Source organism: Echinococcus granulosus, assembly GCF_000524195.1.
Source record: "Echinococcus granulosus chromosome Unknown EG_S00006, whole genome shotgun sequence".
Taxonomy (NCBI): Eukaryota; Metazoa; Platyhelminthes; class Cestoda; order Cyclophyllidea; family Taeniidae; genus Echinococcus; species Echinococcus granulosus.
In genome coordinates, this window is record NW_020170386.1 from 593,721 (window position 1) to 620,543 (window position 26,823).

General features: G+C 42.6%; 4 protein-coding genes across 4 annotated transcripts; 2 read left to right on the plus strand and 2 right to left on the minus strand. All coding sequences in view use genetic code 11, as the record gives it.

The window, feature by feature from the left end:
- Nucleotides 1-4,062: 4,062 nt before the first annotated feature.
- On the plus strand, nt 4,063-8,906 carry EGR_01568 (Putative GTP-binding protein 6; the record flags this gene model as incomplete). Its single annotated transcript, XM_024490817.1, has 10 exons — nt 4,063-4,101; nt 5,078-5,216; nt 5,313-5,461; nt 5,510-5,724; nt 6,634-6,811; nt 7,018-7,147; nt 7,219-7,472; nt 8,031-8,215; nt 8,480-8,653; nt 8,765-8,906. 10 exons carry the CDS (start codon nt 4,063-4,065, stop codon nt 8,904-8,906), a joined length of 1,605 nt encoding a protein of 534 aa, XP_024354682.1.
- A 545-nt stretch (nt 8,907-9,451) lies between these two features.
- Nucleotides 9,452-10,138, plus strand: EGR_01569 (EF-hand calcium-binding domain-containing protein; the record flags this gene model as incomplete). Its single annotated transcript, XM_024490818.1, has 1 exon — nt 9,452-10,138. The coding sequence occupies one exon, from the start codon at nt 9,452-9,454 to the stop codon at nt 10,136-10,138; it is 687 nt and encodes a 228-aa protein (XP_024354683.1).
- A 701-nt stretch (nt 10,139-10,839) lies between these two features.
- Nucleotides 10,840-16,203, minus strand: EGR_01570 (Aldose 1-epimerase; the record flags this gene model as incomplete). Its single annotated transcript, XM_024490819.1, has 5 exons — nt 10,840-11,596; nt 11,862-12,307; nt 15,419-15,696; nt 15,885-16,052; nt 16,098-16,203. The coding sequence occupies 5 exons, from the start codon at nt 16,201-16,203 to the stop codon at nt 10,840-10,842; spliced, it is 1,755 nt and encodes a 584-aa protein (XP_024354684.1).
- A 3,629-nt stretch (nt 16,204-19,832) lies between these two features.
- On the minus strand, nt 19,833-26,600 carry EGR_01571 (hypothetical protein; the record flags this gene model as incomplete). The annotated part of the gene is made up of 10 exons (XM_024490820.1): nt 19,833-20,199; nt 20,551-20,656; nt 21,872-21,988; nt 22,579-22,743; nt 23,047-23,260; nt 23,877-24,194; nt 24,280-24,483; nt 24,669-24,833; nt 24,976-25,208; nt 26,354-26,600. The coding sequence occupies 10 exons, from the start codon at nt 26,598-26,600 to the stop codon at nt 19,833-19,835; spliced, it is 2,136 nt and encodes a 711-aa protein (XP_024354685.1).
- Between the last annotated feature and the right edge of the window lie 223 nt (nt 26,601-26,823).

Here is a 26,823-nt window from a genome sequence, read left to right on the forward strand (position 1 = left end):
CAAGAAGAGTGAAAGTTGGAGGGATCTGACGAGTCGGAGCTCGTTCAATGATACCATAACCTTTTGCAACGGAGACCCATAGGCCACAGCTGGCTTTCATTCAGGGTAATGATGGGTTAATGTGCAGCTTACATGGGTGTTTATTCACAGATGGATGAGGATCCGCATTTTTTGGCTTTTAATGATGGAACCATGCCCTATCGCCCTATCAATAAGACTCTGTTCCACACAGTTATGAGGCTTCAAAAATTCCTGGGAGGTGTTTATGGTTCCAGATTGAATATTTGTACTCCGAAACACACCTATCTTATTCAAGAATCGTTTCATCAGCTGCCTCAATATTGCAGAGAAATAGAACATACCTTGGGCCTAGTTGGATGGCACATATTCCCGAGTTTACGTGTTCTTAATACCTGATAGCAGTCTCATTTCTAAAGTTGGTCTCAAAAGCCACCCAGACACAAGCTGTTGGATTCACTCGATACACTATTATCTGAAATAAGCGCATAAACTATTTATTTGTTTATTGTACTTCTCATTGATCTGGTACTGTTCGCTCTCTTAGTAATGATATAAGCAATAATACTCTTGTCAATGCGACAAAGTGACTACATTGCTTTGGCAGAGCCGCGTCCTAAACAATTTACAATAATTAAATAATAATGCAGTGCAAATTATAATCCATAACACTTTAAAACTACAACAAATGTTAATTGATTAGCCTCATCATCGTTTGGTGAAATGTGAAAGACGAAGTTGATGCGATTCAGCATTTAGTAGCCTTGCAATTTCTTTTAATGGGTAAAGCCTGTAGGATCGCTTTATTTGGTAGAAGCCAAGGAAGCCGCTATGCAGAGTATCCTGTTCCGTCGCTATCTCCTCTGGATGACATATGGTAACTTCGTTTATGTGTACTCAGAGGGGGCCATCTTTTCAGATGTCATTAACTTTCAGCTAGCTGCTTGATGTCCCGAGTGAAACAATCGCCTACGGTCGTAGGGTGCGCTTTACACCGGCAGACCAGACGCGCTGGCCACGCCAAAGTTCGAAATGATCCAGTATTTGAGGCAGAAAAGACGAATTGTCATCACGGCATCAAAAGGGAGCACTAAACCCTGCTTATTTAGCCGATTTTTACGGTCATTTTGTGTGGCGCCTCGAGGCTTCTCTGAAGGCGAAAAGACATAATCCTCGGGCAGAATGTTTTTTTTTTGACATACAATAGGGCATGGGGCCACTGACATGGCCCGAAGACCAGGCCGCCTGAAAGCGATACAACAGCAGAGCCCCTAATTGGTCTGTTACCAAAACTGAGAGTTAAATAAACAATTAACCTGTTACATATTGAATAATCAAAGCACAAATTCTTATGCGCGTATGATAGTACCGCTAGATTTCTTCTTTTACGTGTCTTTGGTCTCCGTAAATTAAAGCAACTCGTGATTAAGGGCATGGCAATTGGACGGACTCATATGAGGATGGGTTTATTACATGGGATATCATCTTGGGATACATTCATTAGTTGGACTGCCACAGTAGTGGCGATAGAAGTTCGCATTCAGTCATTGTCATTCAAATCGAGGAGAAAGTTACATGTATTATGCTTATTATTAAGTGGTTTTTTAACTGATCGTGGGCGAAAAATTAACATGACGAGAGCCTAAGTACCTATGATATGAATGAGCTACTCAAATGACCATATCATGGTTAAATAGCATTCCCATATTTAGATATTTCCCCAGTATCATGAAAATGACTCGTCGCGATGCTGAAGGCGGTAGTCAGTCCCAAGAATCGTGGTAAAGTTGGGTGAATATGGGAAATGTAGGACTGCCAGATTCATACAATTTTGCACTTCAAATTTCACAAACGCCGTTGTTATTAGGTTTTCGGTCACATAAATGGCTTTTTCCTTCAACCACTTTAATAATTACTGGTAAATTTTTCGCTGCAGACAAATTATTGCTGACTTTTATCAAACGCTTAACAATATGCATCTGGCTGAGATAAAATCGAAATGGTCTTGCTTCACAAGGATTGGATAAGATTCATCGAATTCCAATGGAAACACAGTTGTCACTTAACGAATTTCTTACTTTAGACTACTCAGATTCGTTTAATTTCAATGTTAGTTTACAGAACTGTGGTAAAAAGAAAAAAAATGTATTTCTGTTCCCTAAATTTTATGTATAAAAAGAAGTTTCAATGAACCAGGATTTAAGGGAGATAGCTTTTTGCAGTATTGCTTAGGTAATGAAATGGGTGGTAAGTATAGTTAAGAGCTCCTAAAACATATCTGGCATGATTTTGGCGTAAAACACTACCTATTAAAACAGTTATGGCGCAAATCGTTTTCCTTTTTAGAGTACAGATCAGAGAACCACTTGACCATTGCATAGAAAAATGAATCAGGCTTGGTTGCAGCATTGAGAGAGGAGCCTAACGTGGGGTAACTTGATTTCACTGCAGATCACATGTCTTCCAACACCCCTAGACCTGCCTGACGCCGAAAGATGGCATAATATTTTGGCAGAATATATGTATATTCTACCTACAGAAGGTACAATAGCCAAGACACAAAGTGGTCCATAACCAAAACCGAGAGTTGACCAACCAACGCATTGAAGTCTCGAATACTTCCATTAAATTTTACCTAATTTGAGCAATCTAGGAAGGCGATGTTTTCACTGACAAACAATTTTATAAGCAGTAACAAATTTATCACACATGCATTACAACAAATTAAGGGAGATCGTGCTAAGTAATAGCGCGGATCCCGATAAATGCAAATGCATATCAGCCACCTGTGGACGGGAGCGTTTGAATTTACAGAATAACGGCTTTTGTTAAAGGTTCCATAAGTATTTAATAAGGTGATTGTTCACATCTCGATTTTTGTGAGGAGCCAATCTTCACTTGGCCTTTGTACCACGCAGGGTAGGGTGGCCTTCGGGCTATGCCAGTAGCCCAAACACCTCATTTGCCGAGTATATATCTTCTGCCCTAGTATTACGTCTTCCTTCGTTTTTAGGGAAGCCTGGGGACGCTACAAGTATTATTTATTGCGAATGAGTTCTAAGCATTTTACAGAGGAAGAGCAAATCAAACTTAAGCACCGACCTTTTCTTCTCATTCACTACTGTCTTTGGTAGTTGTGATTCATTCCACAGGTAAATCGATTAAAGTTAGGTGAAAAGACACTCTTAAAACTGTTGTGTAGTACTTTGATAGCTTATTTAACCCAAAGTATTGACACACGGGCATATAAGGCCCCACCATTATGCTTGCTCTCGGCGGCATGGCCTTCGGGCCAGGCCAGTAGTATCTTAGCCCTGCTGAGTCGGGAACTAGGGTTGGTAATTATCATCACGAGTGTTCATTGCCAGCATTGTCAATGCCATACCAAATGCATTTCAGCTAATAACCGAGCCTCCAAATCATTCGTATCTGAATAGAAACTAGCATAAATTAATACAAAGCTATGTAGTTGAAAGCCAGACTAAGCCACCACATACTATCGCCGTATATGGGCATGCTACATGCCTACATGCTCTTGAAGACAATTTTGAATGAGGGAAGCATGCAATTATGCAAGGGACCCCTTTCCAAAATGTACATATTGTGATATTTTAAAAACAGATTCAACTAATGGCCTGAGGGAGATACTTTTTTTATTTTTTTAGACGTCTCCTTGCAGCCCGTCATCTATACATTTGTGTGACTTCAAATTTGCAGGAAACTCGAAAATTAACTTTCACATACTGTACTCTTATATTAAGCATTTCAAATATTGAACCACCTACTTAGTTAGTATGTGCAAAATTGAATATGTTAAAAGCTATGGTGACTTGTTAATTGCCCACAATATCGAAAGTCGTTAAAATGTTCTGATCAGGATTTCTTACTGATTGGACAAATCCGTATAAATGAATTTTCTTAGTATTCGTTCATTCATGACCTTAGCATGCTCTGACCCGAAGTATCAATTTCAAGAGCAAATTTGGCTATCGGGGTCCACTGTCCAGTATGTACATCGGGTGTGTTATTCATGGCCAGTGAGAAATGGCTTGTGTTGTTAGGATCGCACGCGTTGTGGGCAATGTAAGTGGTAACTCTAACAGATCACTGCCTAGAAGACATCTGGAAGGCAGATTAAATATGGCATTTGATTAAGTTTGATTGTGAATCCAGTGTTCGCCGTGGTTCTTTATTTCCTTTAAAGGACAGCCTATTTAAACTTAAACAGATGGCCTTATTTCCCATCAAGTAAATGGCACCTGAGGTGTTACTAATCAGTGCTTTTCGGTTTAAATGCTTCATTCATAAGTTAATGATTTTGCGTGCCACTGCAAGGCGTCCATCTGTGTCATCCCTGTTTTACATTTAATTGTAAATCCTGTCGCCACTGGTTTTCCCAATAATAAGTCTCTTCAAATGAACATTTCACATTAATCTATAAATCGTTGTTCATATGCGAATCATTGCTTAGTACTCTCTTACCTAAACATATACTTTGTATTTGTTGTCCTGATCACTCTTCCCTATTTTATTATATCAAATCTATACCGTACTTCACAAAAGTACTCGTATTAAACAGGAACACGGAAATCAAATTCCGGTTGGGCTCTTTGTGGTCTATTGGTACCTTATCGTCTATTTACACTATTTCAGCTGGCTACTTACAGTGCTCGTGCCATTTTGGTTCACGTTCGCTTCTCGGAGTGCACAAGTTCACTTTATTTCGGACTTGCAAATTTGCCACATCTGGGATATTAAAATACTCCTAAAAATTTTTCAAATGAAAATGATGGTGAAAAAAGGAACAGAGAACGGAACCCTGATATTCAATCACATGCAAACTATTGCCTTTTTTAGCGGGTCTTTGCCTTCCTTATATTTCAGAGGTCCCATGATCTTAAGTGATATAGTGGATGTGAATTATACACAGAGGATCATTTGTTGTGTCTAATTATATCGTACGCTTGGCTTAGGTGAACCGATTACTTGAATTACTAAATGAATGTCGTTGAATAGTGCCTAGTTAAACGGACACATAATTATTGTCTGTGATTTCTAGAAGTGGATTGATTCGATAAGGCTCAATACTTTTGGTCGCACATTTTCCTTGTTCAATGGATTCTCTCAACTGGATTTTTTGCCCCCTGAATATGTTATGCCTCTCTCGTCAACTCACAATGTGTTGATCGTACAGCCAGGTGAGTCATTTCATGGTTTCATGTTATTCTTTTCTGGATACTTTGAAAACTATTCATTCGAAGCTCAATACGATAAACAAAATTGTATCTGTCTAGTCGTACAGAAGGCTGAACTCCGCCGTCAACTTGATCTGAATGCCAGCTCGGCCGGTGCCATGGAGTTGGGTCAGATGGTGAAAGGTCCTAACGAGCAGGAGGCGCGATCCCTGGTGGATTCGTTGAATGGATGGACGGTAGAGGATGTGGTGAGTGGGAAATAGATCGTGTCATTGCCTCAATGCATTCCCCTTCAGGTGTACATGAACGTACGATCCGGAGGACTGCGCAATGACCAGTTCTTCTCCAAAGGAGTGTGGCATGATCTCACTGCCCTCGTGAAGCACCGTCTGATGCCATCGTCCGACGAGTCCCGCCAGCCCATCACCGCCATCTTTGTCAACTGGCGGCAGCTCAGAATCAATCAGCTCATCGAGATGCAAAAAACCTGGCGGTGTCCCGTCTTCGATCGGTATGTGGACGCTCGTTTGCCTCGCTCATAATACAACTTCAAGTTACCGAGCTCGTAATAATACCCAACCTCATATCAGTTTCATATCCAAAGTTATTGGCATACAAATCTCATAAATTGGATTAAATGTATCATGAAATGTACGCTACTTTGTACCCGCGTTTTTATCTCCTGCATGCTGACAAAGTCCAGACATTTTGGTTGTAGCCTAGCCTTTCATGATCAAAGTGTTCGCGTTTCACCCGTAAATCTGCAAACAATACCTATTGTCCTAAGGCGTTTATTATTTTGGCAGTTTCCGCTCAACTGCTTTATCCACCCTGAAAATACTTTCATTGGTAAAACGAATGACGAAACATCAAATTACCTTTTTCGGCCTGCTCTTTCTTCGAACTTGGTATTTTTTGCGTCACATCCATTCTTCTAAAGATTATTTCCTAAATTGCTCTCATTTCAGACTTGTAACATTGGTACTTTAATTAGTAAGCTCGTGCTAGGCATTGGGTTTCTCAAATGGCGCTTATGCATAACTTGACTCATTCTACGATCTTTTCGTTGAAACTGTGCCATCTCCAAAATAATTTGTGATTTAATAATTCAGTTTTTTGGTTCTATTTTAACCAGTTGGAGGGACTTAATAAGGCCCTTCATTACAGTAGTCGAAGAAAGCACTCAACGCTGCTGAAGCAAAAGTTGGTTGCATCTCCAGCAAACGAGTATTCATCAATCAAAGCAGGTGTTGCTGCAGAATGCCGGTAGAAGTTCCATACAGAAAAATTCGTGAATTTTAGATAAACCATCTCTCACTTCGGTAAGGGTTAATTTGAGCTACAGAGTTGCCGGGACTGATAGCTAGAACTGGGTTGGCAGGCTATGTGAACTAAATCAAATGTGTGAGGGGGATTGCAGGTACACGCTGGTGGTGCAGCTCTTCCTGTTGCGCGCGCGGTCCCGCGTGGCACGGGCACAGGCGCAGCTGGCTGAGCTTAGCTTCGTGCGCAGTCGCCTCGCAGCCGACGCTACCGCAGCTTCTGCTAGGGCTCCCTCAAGGGTGCGTAATCTCGACCACCTTCGGCGAGTCCTCGATGTAAGTCTTCCCTCGAATGTGCACTTAACTGAAAAGACGCCTTTTTTAGACTGCGAACTCTGCTTCAACAAAACATTGACTGGTTTACTAGTTTGATTTCCTAAAAATTTATTTTCTATACACTGTTACCATCTTCATCATTGTTTATCCCGATACCTAACGATTTCAAGTCAGTTAGTGGTAGAACAGTTGCAATTTATCTGAAGGAACAGAAACACAAACTGACGACAATATTAATGGAAGAGGAAAGGCGAAAAGAGCTCAATAGGACAAAGCGCCGCCAAAGAACGCTTAATCGACTCCCTGTGGTAGCAGTCATTGGGTACACGAACGCCGGTATGTGCCCATCCATTTCGTTCTCCTCGTCAGTATGGTTTATTATCATTTCTTCATTCTGTTGATTTTAGGGAAGACCAGTTTAATTCGAGCCCTTTCGGGATGTTCGAGAATGATAGCCTCTCCACGGGTGTTTACCACCCTCGATGTGACCCATCACGCTGCTCGCCTTCCTACACCCATTGACGTCGGAAGTGAAGGTGTCGGGGGCGTGGGAACCCCTGGACTTCGACTGCTCCTGCTCGACACTATCGGCTTCATGGCTGATCTCCCCCGGGACCTTATCGCAGCCTTTAGGGCCACCCTCATTGAATGTCTCGATGCTGTTAGTCTGCCCTCTACCACGTTCGCTGCCAGTCGAATATGTGACGCCACACTTATCTTTTCTTACTTAAATGTGCGACCTATGTTCTGGATCAGTTTACAATAAGTGGTTGCACCAGCTCGTGTCGCAGACAGACTGGTTGAGTTCAAAACAATAAATAATGTTCAAGGCATTTTTGGCCTAAGGACAATTACCGCATTTATTTCATAGTTATATCCACCAAAATTAACGATAATGTGTCTTGTTCGAGAAATAGAACGTTCGAGCTGTGGTGGTCAATTTCCTCTCATCCTACTAGTGAACTTGTTAACGTTTTACATCGGTAAAATAACTGTTTTGAGAGCTTTCCCTGATCATAATCTAATGCCCAAGCCATGCTTATCGTTTTTTTAAAATATTTAAAGACAGTTTTACAGCTAAACTAGTGGTTTGTGTAACCTACACTTTAGGGAGTCGAGACAGAAGCCTTATTTATTCATTACAATGGCAGAAGTAGAACCCTTATTAAAGGATCTAGGCTCTGTTTGGAGCCTTAATGTATCTTCCTCTGTGCTTCAGGAGATAATCCTCCATGTAATTGACGCCAGTAAACCAAACTGGCAGAAGTTTGCAGCCTACATCGAGCGTGTTCTTAGAGATGGGGGAATCCATGTCCGACGTCCAGGTGAGCTGGCGCCGACAACAGACAGGCAAGGCTGTATCTCTCCCTTCCTCATTCGCATTGGCAACAAGTTGGATCTCGGGTGAGGCAGTTTCTATGCTCCTCAGTTTACTTCTGTCTCTACTGTCCCCCTACCGTTAGTTTATTTTTGCTTATGTATAATATGATCGTGAAAAAAAAGTATTTGTTGGTCTGCGTTACCGTCAAATCATTCATATTTCTTGTTGTATCATACGTGAAATCAACAGAGCAATGCAGTTTTTGTAAATGCTACCTAGCGTACGCCAAATTTTTATACAGCTTTATCTTACGATTCTTCAGGTTCCCTCTTGATTTCCGTTTTTAGCATTATTACTGATTCCTCTTTGAAGTCTTCCTCGATGCAACTTGATGTAGAGGTGTCCTGTATTCGTAATACCGGTATCGTCGAACTCGGCAGTCTTATCGAATCCTGCCTCATTTCTGGTTTCGGCTGGTCCAAACGAAAACTCCGTATACCACAGGGCAGTGAAACTCTTAGGTATTTTTTGTGTCTTCCATCTTTTGCCTTGGTTTTGTCAAATCGAGTATTTTAAAGTATACATGATCCGAATCAGGGCTGAAAGCCTTTAACCCCTTTTTCCTATTTCAGATGGCTTTATGCTAACGCGATGGTGGTGCGAGTGTCAAGTTGTCCTGAGGACGCAGAGAAACTCATCTGTGAAGTGATCTTCAACGAGGCCATTTGGAATCGTTTTAAGTCACAATTTGCATCGATTTTGTGCAGCAAATAACTTCCTTTTGACATCATCTACTTTCTGGAGCTGTACATTGCTTCCTGCTGTCTCAATTTTGGTAATATATTTTGTAAAGAACGGGTACGATGATGAACCGTCCAGCAGGGAATTTTTAACGAATGCAAAAATGAAATTGGACTACTAATTTTCTGAAATTACTATCGTGTACAGTAGTTGGGAGTGCAAACACAACTTCTTACTCTTTTTTATGATTAGATTGAAACAATGGGAAATCTGGAGACAAGACATATGGTTTGGTGTCTTAAAACACCACTGCTTCGGCTTATACACACCCAGCTGTGTTATTCTAACGGAAATTGCTGTAGGCTACTGAGCGGTTGTTGGCCCATTAAATCGTGCCCGGCAGCGTAGTAGAGCCCGTTAAATGCTAGCGACAGTACTGAACACAAGGTTACAATGACACCGGCAGCTTAACACTGCTTCTGTCAGCTGATTTACCGGAGACTTTGGAATTGTTCTAACTGCGGAATATTGATTGGTGCGCAACTGGCTGGACGCATTCAGTCACATTGAGCTAAGAGATGTCAACTGCCAAACGTGTGCAGACTTTAAACAGCAATCTCGAGAGGAATGTAGGTGTCTCTATGGTTAAGACGCGATTTTACCACAAGGCAATCGAACTGGAAAAAGAAACTAACTTTACGCGGATAGAAATAGAGGGACTGCTGCGCATATACGACAAGGTTGTTGTGAAATACCGTTCTCCCATCAATCGAACAGTGTTTAACGACATTCTCTTCAATTTCTTCGACTTCACCAACGAGGCCATGATGGAAAGGATTTTTCGAGCGCTGATGCAGTCCTCCACCAAAACCGTGCTCTCTCGCGAAGACTGGATCCACGCGTTGAACATCTTCCTGCGCGGCTCCTTTATGCAGGTGACGAACTTTGCCTTCACCGTCTACGATCATCACCAGCGCGGCCACCTAACGAAGGAAGATGTGCAGTTCTTTCTGCGTGACGTGCTTACTGCAAAGCTGCCAGAGGAGGATGCAGAGGAGCTGAAGTCCGACATGGTCGATATGGTGATAGCCCTCTTTGATAAGGACAAGGATGGAGTAATAAGTAGAAAGGACTTTGTGACCTCAGTAGTGTCGGAACCACTTCTCATAGAGGTACTTGGAGAGTGTTTACCAACGAGCAAATCCATTCTGGCTCTGGAATCTCTAATCAAACAGATTAACCGGCGGGGCCAACCATCCGAATAATTCGTGTTCGCATTTTGTGCTATTTTACAGCCTTGTACCGAACTGACGCCTAAATTGACTGCGTTTTGCAATAACTAACTTAAAATTAATGTTTTACAAAATGTACCGTCCTGATAAAAACAAGTAGAGCTATATAGGGTCGCTTTGGGTAAGGTGTGTTGAGAAAGAGAAAATGAACAATAACGAAGCCATCTGGAAAACGTGATGTCCTAAAGACATCTATTAGTTCAATTTTTTAGGACGTAAATCACGAAAATTAAATTGAAATAGAACAATTTATTAGCTGGAATAAGACTTCTACCTCAGTTACGGTATTACTGATTAAACTAAGTTCTCAGAAAAATTCGTTGACTTAATTTGTGGAAAGCATAATTCTACTCTGGAACCCGCTAATTCCTGACAAAGAATAACGACCAACTGCATTGTAGCAATGATGTGTAAGGTCGAGGTTGTGAAGCGTGAATACAATCTACGCAAACCGATATAAAACAACAGTGCAATGCCGTTGAGTAGTAAGCCTTTATTATTTGCAGTAAAATATTCCTGGGAGAAGTTCTAACTCCACTTTATTTCAATAAAAGACAACTCCTCCTTCTAAATTTACTAAAACGGGGATTTATTGAGGCGAACAAATTAACGCTTTTTGAATGGATAAGTCAATCAACAGATGCATATCATACCACTAAGCGTGACTACTGGAGTCAATTTTTTTGCACCGAGAATTCATACCGCGTCTTCTGCATGTAACACATCCCGGTTGGTGTGACGAATTGCTTGGGAAAGTTTGATCTATTGACGGCGTCTGGAAAGCCTTGCGCCTCCAAACACAGACCCGCGTGTGGCAGATAGCTGTACGTATCTTTTCCCACCGGATCGGTCTTCGGGTCTAGGTAATTCCCTGTGTAAAACTGCACTCCTAGTTGGTCAGTAAACAGCTCCAACCGACGACAGGAATTTGGCTCAACTACAATAGCTTTCGCCTCATCTGCAGGCAAATCCCTAAACACGTAGTACTCGTCAAAGCCTTGTTGTGGTGGGGGGTGAATCTTGCGGAGCCCCTCTTTCAAACACGTCAGTTGATTGAGATCTGTACCATCAACGCGACCAACTTTAACCAGTCGGCCCGTAGGAATATGTTCCGCATCGCATTCGCACATTTTGTCCGCCTGAATGCAAACCATATGGCGGTCGAGGGCGTCAGGTCCTGCGCGGTGGCCCGCCAAGTTGAAATAGGTGTGGTTTGTTAAATTAATGGGACAGATTCTATCAGTGATATTCGCAAAGTAGTCAATGCTCAGGCACACATGTTGATCCTCCTCATTCACACTCAGACGGTAAGTTACATAGGCAGTGAGATTGCCTGGGAATCCATCTTCACCATCGACCGATGTGACTTTGAGTTTCACACTATCTTTCTTCACATCAACAACATCCCAGAGACGAAACGTCAGCCCAGTACTGAAAGCACGGAAAATCAAACTTGCATACTCCAACTTCTAGAACTTTATAACGGTCCATTACTATATGCTAACCTCTACTAATCGCCCATAACTTAGAACGAAATGTGTGTTTCTAGCCCCTTTCACTTATCTGTGGGTAAAAGGTAGCATTAATAACTATGAATAATAACCGTGGCATTTTGCATAAGGAATCGGACTAGCCATCAAGTGAATGGATCAGCAGAAGTGAAAACACATCTCATGTAAGACGGACGCAAACGTACTTTCCTCCATGAAGACAATGCTTTTTCTGTTGATTTTTAGGTAGCTTGTAAGCCGTAGATATCGAAGCGTCTAGCTCAATCGGAATGGTGAATTTGGCGTTGCTGACACGCCCAGCAACTCTACCAACAATGACGCCATGGTAGGCGGGGTTCTTCTCGTAGCCAGCGATGTCCGAGTAACCGAGAACAACGTCGGCCACACCCAGATTGGCCTTTCTGCGTCCGCCGGTGTCGGTGAAGCCAGGGATCCAGAGCTGCTGGATTGCAGCGCCGTAGCTGAGGATGGTCGAGTGGACTTTCGTCCACGTCTCAGCATCCGCCCCCGTTGCAAGTTTCTCGCTCAATATTGGACTTATGGTGATTCGCTTTACAGGAGCACCACGACTCGTTCTACCCCAATCTTCCATCATTGTGATAGTTTCATCGGACACCAAGCTGCTAACTTCCTGTATGTGGTCAGCCAATCATGGGCAAAGGGCACACCGATTGGTCTGACCGTTAAGCATCGTTTACCGAGATCGTGGTTGGTAATTCGCCGTTCGTTTACAGCGGCCTACACGCACTCTAAGAGCTAAATTTCATGACTCTCGAGGCAGAAACGGTGCAACTATTTATTTAAACTTTCCTACAAGTTGTGATGCGTCATGCAAGTATCGCAAACGAAAATTCAATAGGACATCTGGACAATTTGCGCTGCTAATGTCATCGCAGATAAAGTAGAAAAGCACAGGCTCCAACAAGTGCTTAAAGTGCACCCCCTTAGCACCAACCTACATTTAGTATGTGAACTGGAAAATTCCGCATTTGGGAAGGATATGACTTCGGTTAGAACATGTAATCCAGAAGGGTTGACTTTGTGATAGTGGGTGCATTTCGTCTTAGTACCTGTATGGTATCTGCCCTCTTCTGTAGTGCTCGATCAGGGGAAGGGAAGTCAGAAACTTCTGCTTGGAGCACACACCAATCATGGATCGTATAGTAGTAATGGTGAAGGAATGATCTTGCGTTTTGGTACGGACGGCTGGTGTCTAAGTCAACATTGTATCCCAGTCGTCTAGCCATGCTCGAGTTATGCGGTCTATGACGATGCAACTGTCTACCAGGACCAAGGTCATGTCTAACCGGCACGATCGATCAGTGCACGAGCGCAAACAGTGAGGGATGAGCCGACGACCCCCACAGCTCCACTAATTCCCCCTCTTGCTATGGGTTTCTATTATGGGAATGATTTTTCATCCTAGGCTAGTTCCAAATGTTTGATTCAAGTGACGCATTGCATAAGTCCTTAATTGGCCACAAATCACTTGAGCTTTCTCAATTCTTCAACCAAATGAAAGTATTTAAATTACTTTAGCCATCCAATTTGTGATCGTTCACCGAATCTTTGGGGACTTAATCGTGTTAGAGACCCCAAATAAGTAGTTTTCAGTGACAGACAAGCAACTTTTCGGAACTATAGTTGCAGGGTAATTGAAATGCTTTTTTGCCGACACATCTGGCAATACACAATAGACACTACACCCTGTATTTCTGCTTCAAATAAATGAAACAAAAGTAACGATAATCGAGGCAAAATCGAGGCTCGTGGCTTCGGTGTGTCCAATAGAAGCTGCTCCAGGGGTGAGGGGCAGTGAAGTCACAGCTGGTTTTGTGGTCAAAGCATCTAGCATGTATATGGACGCATCAAGTAATGCCACCACACTCTTAGTCGCCTCAGAAAACCACCTCCACTCTAGCCTTTCTGAGGACTTTGCATGCCTAGACATTCCACATGGCGCAGCGGCTGTTGAAGTAAACTCACTAAATTGGAATAAAGCGGTGGCGGTCTTGAAGTAGTGGGGAAATCTAAACCTTGAATAGGAAAATTTAGTGCATCAATAGTAAGATGAATCGCCTGGGTACTAATTGGAAGGCGAAGTAAGACGGATATTGTGGTCCGCAGATTGGCATGCCACCGTGATCCCGCCTTTATGAGGCAGCGAGCGGTACTGATACCGCCCCTCTAACCAGCCTTCGAGGGGAGGCTGCATCAGTATACTGGAAGGCTGACAAGGCCAGCCACCAGAGCAATCTGCGCATCAGATAGATAGTGAAATAACCGGTCCGTAACCTCCAATCACCTAGCCAGTGTTCCCATTTTAAGTAGAGACCCAATCCTCACTAATGGTTGGCGGGAGATTCAAGAACGAAACCTCACAACCCAAACTCGTAAAACTATCAGGCGGGGAATTCCTTCACCGCAGTAAAAGGGAAAGTTTCACAATAGAAATACTACATAATCAGGTTAAGCGAATGACATTCATTAGTTTGAAAAGTGGTGCTGAAAAATACGCACACGCTAACAATATACGCATCTGAGTGTGTTGTAAGACATTCCCCTCAACTAAATAACTTCAAATACACCTTTTCTGAATATTTTGAAGTTGATCAAGACTTTAGGTACCCTATTATTTCACAAGCGCACTTACATGACAGATAGCCACAAACGCTCCACCCTGCAATGCGTGGAGAAATGTGGCTGAAAGGAATTCTCTACTCTCATCAATAGCAACGATAGTTATTAATTGGAAACTAAATTGAGCAGAATATTTGAAACCCAAGCATCGTTCTTCCCTTCCACCTCTTTAAAACCATCCGTGATGTGCGCTGATAACTCATTTCGCCATCCACAAGATGTAGATGGAAAAAAAGTGAGTGAAAACGTAATACGAAACTTCAAAACAGACGCTTTCATTTGTCGTCTTGTAACGAAACTTTGACGATTGTGTTGAGAACACCAAGGCCTTCGTTGTTTACATTGACTACTGTACAACCTGGGAGGGCAATTTGTGCCTGGACAAGCGAAACGCATTAGGTTGCGCATGGAAAATGAATGCGAAATTCACCCGCAAAAGTCACCATTGGCTTTTATTCATACCTTCATTGAAATGATGCAATTAAATTTTATTGTCAAGCTTAGTAGTCTCGCAGTATAATACCATTAACGTCACTAGCATACAATTTAATAATAAAAGAGGCACCACAAAGAGATGTTTGGACGAACGGAGATTCAACTCCTACTCCGATTCAAAGTCTAGCGTTCGACAAGCACCACTAGTAGAAGTACATTTACTTAAATTACTAAGTACAACGGTAGTTCATGCTTAAAATTTTAACGCAGCTAAGGAAACGCTCTCGCCTTAACACTGGAAATGATACATAGCTTGACTCTCTACCGATGGTTGAATAAGAATTTCGGGGGTAAATCGACGAGACCTTAAAGGATCCACAATAATAAAAAACAACTGCAATAAAGGGCAACACTTTAAAAATTCAATGAAAACAGTAGCAAAGGAAAGCCGCACGCAGATCATAATGGTTAATCGAAGGTCATTTTGATATGGTAATTCTTCACGTTTTCTTCATGATTAGTGTTCGTGGCCCTCTCGTCTCCAAACTAATGGTAAAGGACATGTATGCAACGGCAAGAAAATAAAATGAAACTTGGGATCAACTCATTGAACTCATGAACCAAGTAAAAGTCGAGTACTGATAAACAATCGTTCATGTAAACTTACCGATATGACCAAAGCCAGGGTATCGTCATCCAAGGTCCTAATAGCAGCTTTAAGAATCACTGCCTGTCTCTCCTTAGCTGGGAGAAGCTTTAAGACTGACTGCAGTTTTGGTGAACTTAAAGCCTCCTGAAAGAGGTTGACAGTTTTTGTAGACTCTGCAACATTGGCGTCCTGAGGATCTTCATCAAACAAAAATTGTACTGGCACTTTGTTCGAATAGTCAGAACTCATTAACGTAGAGACATACATCTGAAGATAGATAATTTTGACGGCATTTCCTAAATGTACGAAGAACAACTAGACAGTAAGTTTGCATTAAAGCCATGTCTCACCTAGTATACCACTTTAAAAACTTGTTAAACATCAAATAAGAATCAAATGCTGTAGTAATTAGTCAGAAAACGAGTTTGGAGCAATTTAATTGGTAGAAAGTTGATAAAATGGAAGTAAGAAGTAATGAACGGACTTGAAAGCAAAATGGTTGAATTGAGGATGTTGAGAATTGCTCTTTCAGCAGCTAACTGAGAGGACTGATAAAAATCGTAGAATTCCGGATTTCCAGAAAATGGCCCATATAGCCTCCGAGGATGACGATGCTCTATGGCTAAGCGCACCTCAACGAGGCCTCTAGTGGCTAAAAAGACAAATTGCATTTAAAATGAAAGTTACCGTTGCTTACATGTTAATTGCACAAGATTACGAAGAAGATTCAGAAAACCATTCAGCATCGCCATCGTCTTGGGTCGCTGTCCCGCTCCAAGTGAGTTCTCAAAGGAACTTCTCATACGCTGTGCCAGTTAATGGAGGTAAGTATGGAATTCAAGATTTATTAATCAAACGATCTGGAACTTACATCCAACAAGAGACGGGCAATTTCAAGGGTTTGGTTATGGGATCTCAATTTATTTGCAGAGACTGAATCTAAAAAAGAGGTTTTAAAAATTTGCCCCAAATAGCAATAAGTGCACAAAAGTTCGGTCTTGGCTTAGTAACCTAATTTGCATTTTCACTTAAGATGCGATTTATTACATAATAATATAAGGACAATGTTTTATAAGTACGAACACAATGGATTTAAATAAAATCCGGAGTATGGTACCTTCTACCCCAAAGTTCCGACTCTCTGATTCATGAGATATCTTGAAACTCAGAATATTTTTCAACAACTGAACCAAGGAATCTAAAATCAAATGGATAAAAAAATGACACCGAACCAGAGTTCAGTTCCCCAAAGTTTGTCACAATGGGCTCCGGCTGTAGAAGCGTCATATCGAACAAGGCATTATTTATCGGATCAAAATTGTTTTCGACCATTTTGAGAAAATTGATGCACTGCTTTCGGAGTTTCCTGGCTGCGTGCAAATGCTCCATTTCCAAACGTTTCTACGATGAAAATGTTTACAATTAGGGGTAACCCAAATGCTGCAGTTCCAGATTTTTGGGTAACGGTATGTATTCCAAGATCTTATTGGTGTCCAATATAAGTTATCAAGACTTTGACTCACACGATATGTTCTACGGGCATACAACACTCGCTCCTGTACCAAACGACGGCGAACATATAACAGCGGCAGCATACTTCGAAAGGACCTTTCCTCTTCTAATTGCTTGTGCTCCAATACTTTTTGCTTTTGAGCTAAAGTGTAATAAAAACGGCAAATTTACCTCCCACGAATCTAAGGTAGGATTCATCTGACAAAGAGGGAGAGCAGACAATGTCACTTGGCTTCAGTTCCTGCCGTGGAGTCAGGGCAGGGATAATGCATAAGTCGGCTGAAGCAACACGCACAATATAACTGCACGTGGCCACTTCTGAGACTTCAATAATTGCAGGTGTCGGAGTATAATATTGACAGAAAAATTGGACTTCTGTACTTCGAGGCCTCCCAGTAACGTCACAAGTGGATCCTTGGTCGTAAAATTGGCTGTGATATCTATTACGAACTTGTAGATCCTAGGAAATAACACTGTTTTGGTACACCTACAGACTTTTCAGCCTGACCCCAGTCAAAATCCTTCGCGAAAGATCCTAGGGAAGTGGAAGTCAAGACAACATCCTTGTCTTTGTGATACTGAAGTATCTCCCTTCCTATACATAGCTCATAAGTCCACCAACCAGCAAACTACCAACGTAAAAGAGAAAAAACCGCATCTCACCCAATTAAGGCAGCTAGATGTATTCCATGAGGCAAAAACAGTTTGAATGTCATCTGAGGTATTTCTGAGAACTAGACTTGGATACTTGTTCTGTTTTGTAATATTTGGTACAATGCAACTGAACTGTTGACCGGTTACGGATACAACTTCAAAGTGATTTCCTTGAACCTACAACTATGATGCAAGGAAAAATAATTAAGTGACTTCAGATAATTTGACGAATTCCCTCCTTATTTTGATATTGTAAATGGGCAAGTCGTTATCCGTCGAAACAAGCCCACATATGTAAATAAAGATGAACACCATAAACATGAAGAACCCCATCACGAACAAGCGTAACGCATCGCTGACTCCAGCAACGGATGAGCCGGCCGACCTTAAACTTAGGACAGCATAACTGCCGTGTCATATGAAATTTGATGCATGAATAAAAATTGATGGGACTAAACAAAATGTTTTGCGAATTAAAAAAAAACGAATAAGTTTTTTTAAATCAACGCTCTCGACACAGCTTTAATATCACTTTAAAAACAGGAATGAGCCAACTTTAACCCAGAAAAAGAAGACAAAGATAAATGAACTGCAACTACCTAACAAGTGCTTGAGGATCTCTTCTTTTTGAAATCGACAGCATTGTATGCAAAGGATCAAATGCATTTGAAGCAATAATTTAGCGAATCTGTGTTATGTAATGGGAGAAACTGAAATAATCACTCTCCGATGTAATTTTCCTAAGCAAAAAGCTGAATGCGCAAAAGCATGGCAAAATTTGATATGTGTTTAAATACCTTATACTGAGTACACCGACTATAAAGCCTGAGCTTGTGACTTGGTGATGGAAGAGGAGCTGAGGAAGCAGTTGGAGTTATCGTAGGTTCTGCATAAGCACTTCACTACTTAGCAACCCTGCCATTCTGCCACTCTCCGGGGCTCGGGTAGAGTGCAGTACTTGTATTGTCTGCACTGAAGCGCCTTATGGTATCAATGCGCCTCCTACAACAAAGCCTTGAATACTTCTACTATCCCATTACCATTGTCCTTAGTCTCTGGCTGGTTAATTATTACCTTTTAGCTCACTTGATATAAACAGTAGCATCCTAGCCAATTTCGGTTGCACTCAAGTCATGTCCGCGTCATAAATTCACATTTTATAAATAATGACTTTGTGCTGCTTTTATAGTTTGGCTCAAGAAAGAGACGCGGCCCTACAATGTTTCGACGCCACTGGTCTTCCTCTCCTAACAGTAGGCAAGTGCCCTCTCCAAGCGTCAAATGTTTTATCCTCAATCTACAGACATGCACTACTGGTTACTGACTCTGAGGGAGAAAAACCACCACTGGTTATTTTTGAAAGAGAAAAGAGGTTTGCTGTCTCTTCTTACTGTAAAGTTTTTAGCCGGGTCTTGATGGCTCAATCTGGAGGTTACATAACTACCGTCTACAGGACCAATCCTACTTAGCGTTATTTCCTCCCTCTTTCCTCGATAATTGCTTATTAGCCCTCCTATATATTGTGCAATATATTTACACCTACTGCATTTAAATCTCGTCCGTAATGTGCGGCTAAATGCTCTTGACTGTTCAATCATGAAGACCCTTGATTTGATGACGTGGGTGCCTTCGAATTTAAGACGCCGACAACGCCGCGAGGTCCTACCCTAAAAGCTTCATTTGATTGTGGGAGTTACTTCACACGAATGCTCTCTGTAGATTATTTTGCTCAAGCTTCATTCTTAACTGCCACACTTACCATGCAGGATACACCTCTTTCTTCAGCACTGCCTCACATAACGAATAAATCTGGTCACGACGCACAAACTTGCTTAGGATATTGCGATTCTGAGAAATTTTTAGAAGCAGATTTAGTCTTGATCGCTTTCGCAAGATTAGTGCGGTTAAAAGCATTGTTTTGTCAAAACCTAGATGTACAAACGAGCGGGATCTCTGCCACATCGGCGGATTGATTTGAGTCTCTGGGAATATGCCGTTTCAGATAGTGGAAGAAGGACCGAATCTACACGGGTGGTTCGGTCCCCGACCCGTGTTTGACAATCGAGGCCATTCCAGTCTATGATAAGAGCGAGGAACCTGCCACTTACAAATACAGAACGTACATTCTACGGCCAAGGGATGGTTAGTTTTAGTAAATGATACTTGAACGAAACCTGTGAAAGAAACGTCCGTTTCAGCCGTTAAATGCATGCGCAGGCGCGCAAATACAACCAGAAGCGGTAGTAGTGAGGAAAGTGGCAGAATTCTACTTCTCATGAATCCAATGCTTGTGGGTCACATTGGCATTGGTGTCAGTGTTGGAGGGCTTCTTGGGTCGGCGTGGAGGGGGTTCGACATTGACGTCGGCGACGATGAGGGAAGTGGAGCTGCGGGCCCCGCCTTCGTCAAGGTGCTGTTGGTGCTGCGGTGGCGGCGATGGTGATGCCATGCAGAGAAGGTAACCATGTTCGGAAATAATGCCGCCGACCTGTTTTCTCTCTGGCGCCGTCCCATCGCCGTCCTCGCTGCCCGTCACCACGATGCAACCACTACCCGCCGTCGGAGTAGCCTCCTTCTGCGGCCAGCGCCCCATCGTCTGGTGCACCAAGCGGATGTGTCGGTCTAGGTTGAAGCTGGCAGCAGTCGAAGACGAACACAACTAGGATTTGTCCAAGCAATTACGTATCGCTTCGTTCTAATAAGACTTTATCACTGGACCACCTAGCATTTACTACTAATTCTGTTTGTTTTGCAAATGCAAAGGCAGACCTCCCTCCGGAGAAAAATGTCACACAAGCTGCACCATAAACACGGAACACAGAATAGAAGAGAGTAACGTTAATCAGAGGGCCCTGATATATCAAATAGTCCGACGACTCCACAACAAATTCTCATTCCTTTCGACACAGAGTGCGCATGTGGTAAGAAAAGAAACAACGAGGAACATGCACCAACGGTAAACAACTTCTACACTATGGACTTACTGATTGCTGATGCGTTTTGAGCAGATAGGGCAGGTGACAGAGTTGCTCTGGTTGTGAACGCGCTGAAAGTGAGTCGTCATGTTGCCTTTTGTGCTGAATGTTGTACCTGGTAAAACATCCGAGCTGACCTTTACATGAAGAGGCCTAATTTGTGGCTGGAAGTACGATAGCCATAATAATTTCTAAATTCATTTTTCCTTCAATTAATTTACGGCAGACTACTTACAGAATGATTACAAAGTACAAAGCGAAACCACTGGTCGATGAAGCGGGAAAACAGCGCATCGATACCAGCGCTTCGATAAGTATAACGGAAGTAGCCAGGATCCTAATGCGATTGAGAAGTGGTAGAAGTAGTGCCTTTTAAAATCCCTTAGAATTGGTAGGCAATCATTAATGGTACATTCATTTACCGTTCTACAAGTGGGTGAAAAAAGTCGCGGATGCTAGGTGAATTTACGTAGTCACAATAGGTTAATGGAGCATATTTTACCGAACTTTTGCGTAGTGAGCTTAAAAAGGATACAGCATAGTTGCACCACAAAAATATTACTGACTCAGGTGACTTACGACACTCGGGACAAACGAATCTGTACTTATTGTGAACGTTCTTCAAATGCTGCTGGTACTGGGCGGCACTACTGAATCCCAAACTGCAAGGCTGAAAGAAAGAAAGTGAATGCAACTCATTTTGCGAGTAGTGCCAAGCTGACGAAACTTGTTGTAGGATTACGGAAGTAACGAGGAGTTATGCAAGGTAGGAGCACTTTAATCCCTGAAAAATAGATCACTCGAAGGGTGTGTAGGCCGTTTCCTAAGGTAATGATGCAAGAGTTAACTGACAGAGCGCCAACATGCCTTTATTGCATACTAACACAAAAATCTCCCACAGCAAGGTGAAGAGGACACGTTAGATGATCAGAAAAAGCTAAAAGTCTAGGTGCATAACTCAAAACAATGACACAGTTGAGTAACTGTAAATGTGATGGAGTTTCCTCAACCTCTTTTACGTGACTAAGATAAAAAATCTAATGCCATCATAGATAAAAAGACGGCTACCAACAAAGACTAGATAACTGTCAAACCTATGCTTTCCTATCCAATAAATAACAGGACTGGGAAGTAACTAAACAGTACTACAATATTTTACTAAAACATATTGTTTGATAGAACAGCGACGCCTTGGGTAAGGAACACCACACGCCATCCACTTAAACGTACGTAAAACTAGCATTTTGAGCGAGATGAAGTACCGTGCAAGTAATGGGGAAAGTTTGGATGATTTTAATGGTGCAATTTGAATGAAGGGATTATGGAAAACTTGCTTCACAGAATCGTTTCCACGACGAGCTCGGTGTATCCGTCGTAAGATTGCACAGACGAACAGTGGAATCGTTGGGGGGAAACACTGCGGGGATTTGAGGCGCACGAGAACAATCTAAGATAACACAATTCCGAACAATGTAGTGAAATGAATTACTAAGACGAATGATTTTAATTCGTACAATACCCAAATGCTGTAATTTACAAAAAAATTTTCTCAAAAGGCTACGGATACTTCTAATTCACAAACTCACCCCTGAGAATCAAGCAAATTTGCTTAAAATGCTGTGGACATTGGATGGCATCTTTTTATTTACTCAAATATTGCGTGCTAGCCGAAGGAATATAGCAGTAAAAAGGAAATCAAAATCGTAACTTCGTCGACGCAAACAGACGCAAGTATAAGAGTGACTGCAATGTACTGACGAAAGCTTTGCCACTAAAAATTACCTCAAAGGAACCATTCTACAAATGCAGAGCTTAATAACTAAATACTTATGAAGTTAAATAACAGTAATGGAAGAAAATCACAGAAAGCCCTGGTTGTGATTCACAGAACAGCGCCTAAAGGCATATATAGAAATTCGACTGAACATTAGCACAAATGAATCAATGAGAATAAGGGGGGACTTCATGAGGCAGTGTGTTTTCTCTCCATCAATTTTTGCTAGCAGCGTTGTGATGAGATGTGGGGATTCGTCCCACCTAGACTGCGTGAGACGACCAAACTGGAGCACCGGTGCTGCTGGGCATCGGGGGCGTCGACGGCAAGCGGACTGTTGGGAAGAATGGTGGAGCACTTGTCGCAGCAACGCAGTTCCGCGTGTAACCGCAGGTGAGCAGCAATTAGCTCCACCGAGCTCTGCTCCACTAAAAGGAGTATTTGATGGAGAGAGTGAGAGAATAAGCGAATACGAACCGATAGTAAACTGGGCCACGCATAGTCCACACTTCCACAAGAATGGCTTCCACGAGGACTCTTGCTGAATGTCAACGGAAATCAGGACATCAACTGTTGCAGGTGATTTATAAGACAGTCTGGTGACCGAGTCTATGGCAACTTCTATCCCATTTGCGGAAGCGTAAACCATCTGAGGCCGAGGAATTGAACTAAAGGAAGATAAAGTAGATCCATGCCTTGCCTTAAGTATCCGACAGATACATTCATGTTACTTTTGTTGGTGCAGTTTGAGTCGGTTAACTGGAGACGCCGCCAAGGCCGTTCGTCGCCCGAGGTCAGAAGGACGTGGAGTGGGAGCGGGGCCTGAAGCACACGAGTGTTTATGATGCCTCGAACCGCCTCGGCCAATTCTGCCCACTGGCACACTGGATACCGACTGTAAGACAGCGAGGCTACCAAAGTTGACCCGACACCTGCCGTGGCCGTCTGCAGCATAGCCCAAATGCATAAAGACATACCGAGAAGGTTAAAATCTTCATGGGTCAGTAACTGTCCAAACTAGCACGTGCACAAAGTATACGGAGATGCCACAATCAGTTCGCAAGATTTGCGAATCGAATTATGCCAGTGATAGTCACGGTGACTCCCGTAGATATCCAGCCTTCGATTTTAACTTTTCAAAGAAGTGAACATTGAAAATCGTTGCATAAAGGCTATGAAAAGACACCAATAGTTTTAGTCTCACCGCTATCTTTGACACATCGATCCATTTAATAAGATTTACAATGCTAACATAATCATAGATGTGGAGCTATCGAAGAATTATAATCTACGGATAATCCAGTCGGACCTACAGACTTGTAATAAAAAAAAGCCATCCTAGGATTTTCACATGCACAGACAATCAAAAGAGACTGCAAGCTAAATAAAAACAATTGTACTAATTTGGCACACAGTAAATGCGTACAAAAGGTGTGAATGTTAGCTTGAAAGAGAAGGGTTAGAGACAGAGCGCAAAGCCCCCCTGAGGGTCACAAAGATGGTCGAGACTGCGGCAGGAAAAGACAACTGAAAAGTTGTTTAACTCCATTAGAGTGGTGACCTGGCTGTGTGGCGCGTAAGAGAAGGAGACTCGTGGTAATGGTGAGGCGGTTGCGCAGGTAGGCAGGGTAAGGAAGTGGGGTGAAACGTGAGCAGAGAAGCGCAACCACGCCGGACATCGCGATTGCACCGCCTGTAGACGGTTTGTGCATCTCGCCTCGTCAGGGTCCATCTGCCTACCTGTCGAAGCATCAATTAGCGCGGTGAGAGAGTGCTTCACTCTCGCTGTGGAGCGATCAATGTCGTAGACAAGAATCCAGTTGGGCTCAAGTGGAGATGTGAAGAGAATACGATCCGTCAAACCTGCGCAATCGGGTATCTACAGTTAAGATGGTCCTACTTTGATGACAGCAACTCGCTTTGATAGAATCAACTTATCGCACACAGTGTGAAAAACTGCTTACATCGAAAACCACTTCTTCCATATGTGCGATAACGGGCATGTCGAAAGACGAGTCTTCAACTTGGTCATAGGGTCGCCACTTTTGGGTGTCAAAATATGAGTGACACTGGCCACAGAGACGATTAGCCAAGAGCTTATCAGGGCTCAAACTGGATGAAGCGAACGGAGCATCCAAATTAATCTTGCCACGCTGTGGTACAAGCGCCTTTAATGAAAGATCAAGGAAGTCGATCAGTACATAACTAGACGTAGAATTTATGACACGTAAAAGTTAGCAAAAGTGATATTGTCAGGCACCTTTGTAATCAAAGATAAAAAGTCGCGATTCAGGAAGTGGATATCAGATAATATTTCTGGTTAAATTGCAAAAAAATTTGTGTTTTGACCCACCCAATGCAAATAGGAGGCCCGGATATCCTGTAACATGGCTAAATAGTTCAGCGGCCGGCAGGAATACAGTTGTCTACGGGAGACCAACAGAGAAGACGTCCAATGGTCAAATGTATGCCTCGGTCCGATACACTTATGGCCCTGCAAAAATTTTCTGGCTGGAAGCTAAAAATCAAAGGAGCATTACTTATTTTAAAAACACTGCAGGCAATTCAAATCGTGTCTTAAATGATAAACCAGGAAATTAGAAATATGGATGACAAATATGGTAAAGTTACCCACGACTGCATGATTACTCAATACTTACAAGAGGATGCCTGTGACCCTCCGGCCAGGGTTCGGTCCACTTGACGATACGTACAGGAAGCGTTGCAAGAGCACATCGTTTTCCAACGCCACACGATTCCTCCCAATTGTAATTCGCCCAATCGGATGGCAAAAATTGCGGGCGTTCAGAAGAAAATCGGCATCGGCTGGAGTCATCTGACCAGAAAAAACACGATGAGCAATAGTTGTTCGTCAAAAATGATCCTTGATGCGCTAAAGGAGGCGGATATGAAAGACTTCCCCTTGCGTGTTTACCATGATGCGCGTAAGAACCCTAATGATAGGTTTTCGTTGAAATGCAAGAAGCAACAATACCATAGGCATTGAACACGACCAACTGTTACCGAACGAACAGCTGAGGAGGCGGACTTGACGACCTTGACTAACCCATGTAACCCGCAAACGACCCGTTTCAGGACACACTGAAGGATGCACACTAGCGGTCAGGTCTCCCATACACGAACACACTTGTCCTTTCGACGTGATTTTAGAGAGGACATGGAATTAGCCTACCCTTGTAAATGCAATTAGGACTACCGTCCACTACTTCTGTAGACCAGCCAGAGATACACTCGCGACCATAGAAAGAGCAGTCAGGGGATAAATTAAGAAGTTGAAAATGCTTGGAACAGTTGAAAGAAGTGCGCGTTCCGATAAGAGCACATGCTCGCCGGCAGTCAGTACAGTCTGGTTCGGGCATTGTACCCCAAACAAGCGAAATATAATCTATTCCCTACAAACAAAGAAAGCTGGATGACTCAATAAAAGTAGACTATTTAGCCGTAGCAAGCTATTCCACTTACCAACGAATAAATTAGAACGAATATCTGTGTATCAGAGGTAGACTGAAGGAAGCGGACTCCAACTTGGTCGTAGACCCGACTAGTTGATATCGATGCGGAAAATACTGCAAAGGGTTTATTCAACCAGGAACAAGGCGAGCCCTCTTCACCGGGTATAAGCCAGAAAGTGAGTCTAAATACACCCAATCTGGAAACATAAGACACAAGGAAGCGTCCATCCGCTGTGAAGCCCAAAAATACTTCATCATATAAGGTCTTAGGAAGAATGTCCCACAGACATATAGGCCTTAGACCCGGAAATATGGGAAGTCGCGTGCCGAACATTTCTCGACGAAATAGTGCTTGAATCAGGTCCATGTTCTAAAAGTAGCGAGCACAACACTATGTATGGTAATCAGGCTCACAGACCAGGTGTAATAACTACTAGTATGGGCAAAGTGGTTCCGTAAAACACGAACGGGGGGTGTCAAGAGGAAAACAGGGAAGATAGGCGTTTATTCAAATATGAATACTTCAAGATAAAACCAAAGTACTAGTGCTGTCAAAAGTCAATACATCTCCCTTTGCGTTCCCAGTCTCCGTAACGGGTTGGTTCAGGACCTCTAGGTCCATCCCTTTCGCCAGTCTTTGGGTTTATATCGTTGGGAAATCTTTCGAGTGGTTCTTTTTCGGCATCCGGATGTGGTTCCAATGTACGATTAAGCCCTTTGCCGACCTCCTCGCAGGCCGAAGAAAATAAGGCCCGACAGTTAACCGCAGCAGACCTTACGTTTGTAAACCCACCAACAACGGCGCGCAACATCGATCCCCCCTGGAATTCCCGGGTGACATATAGCTCAGACAAACTTCAAAATGTAGCATTAACTCAAATAAGTCCCATAACTACCAAGTTTTGATAAATAGTTATTTTTAAAAAGTTTATTCATCTGAATAAGAGATTTTGACACAAACGAAGCCCGCATTTAAGATTTTATGTCACAATCTTGTAATGGGGCAAAAAAATGGCAAAATAATACAATAATTGC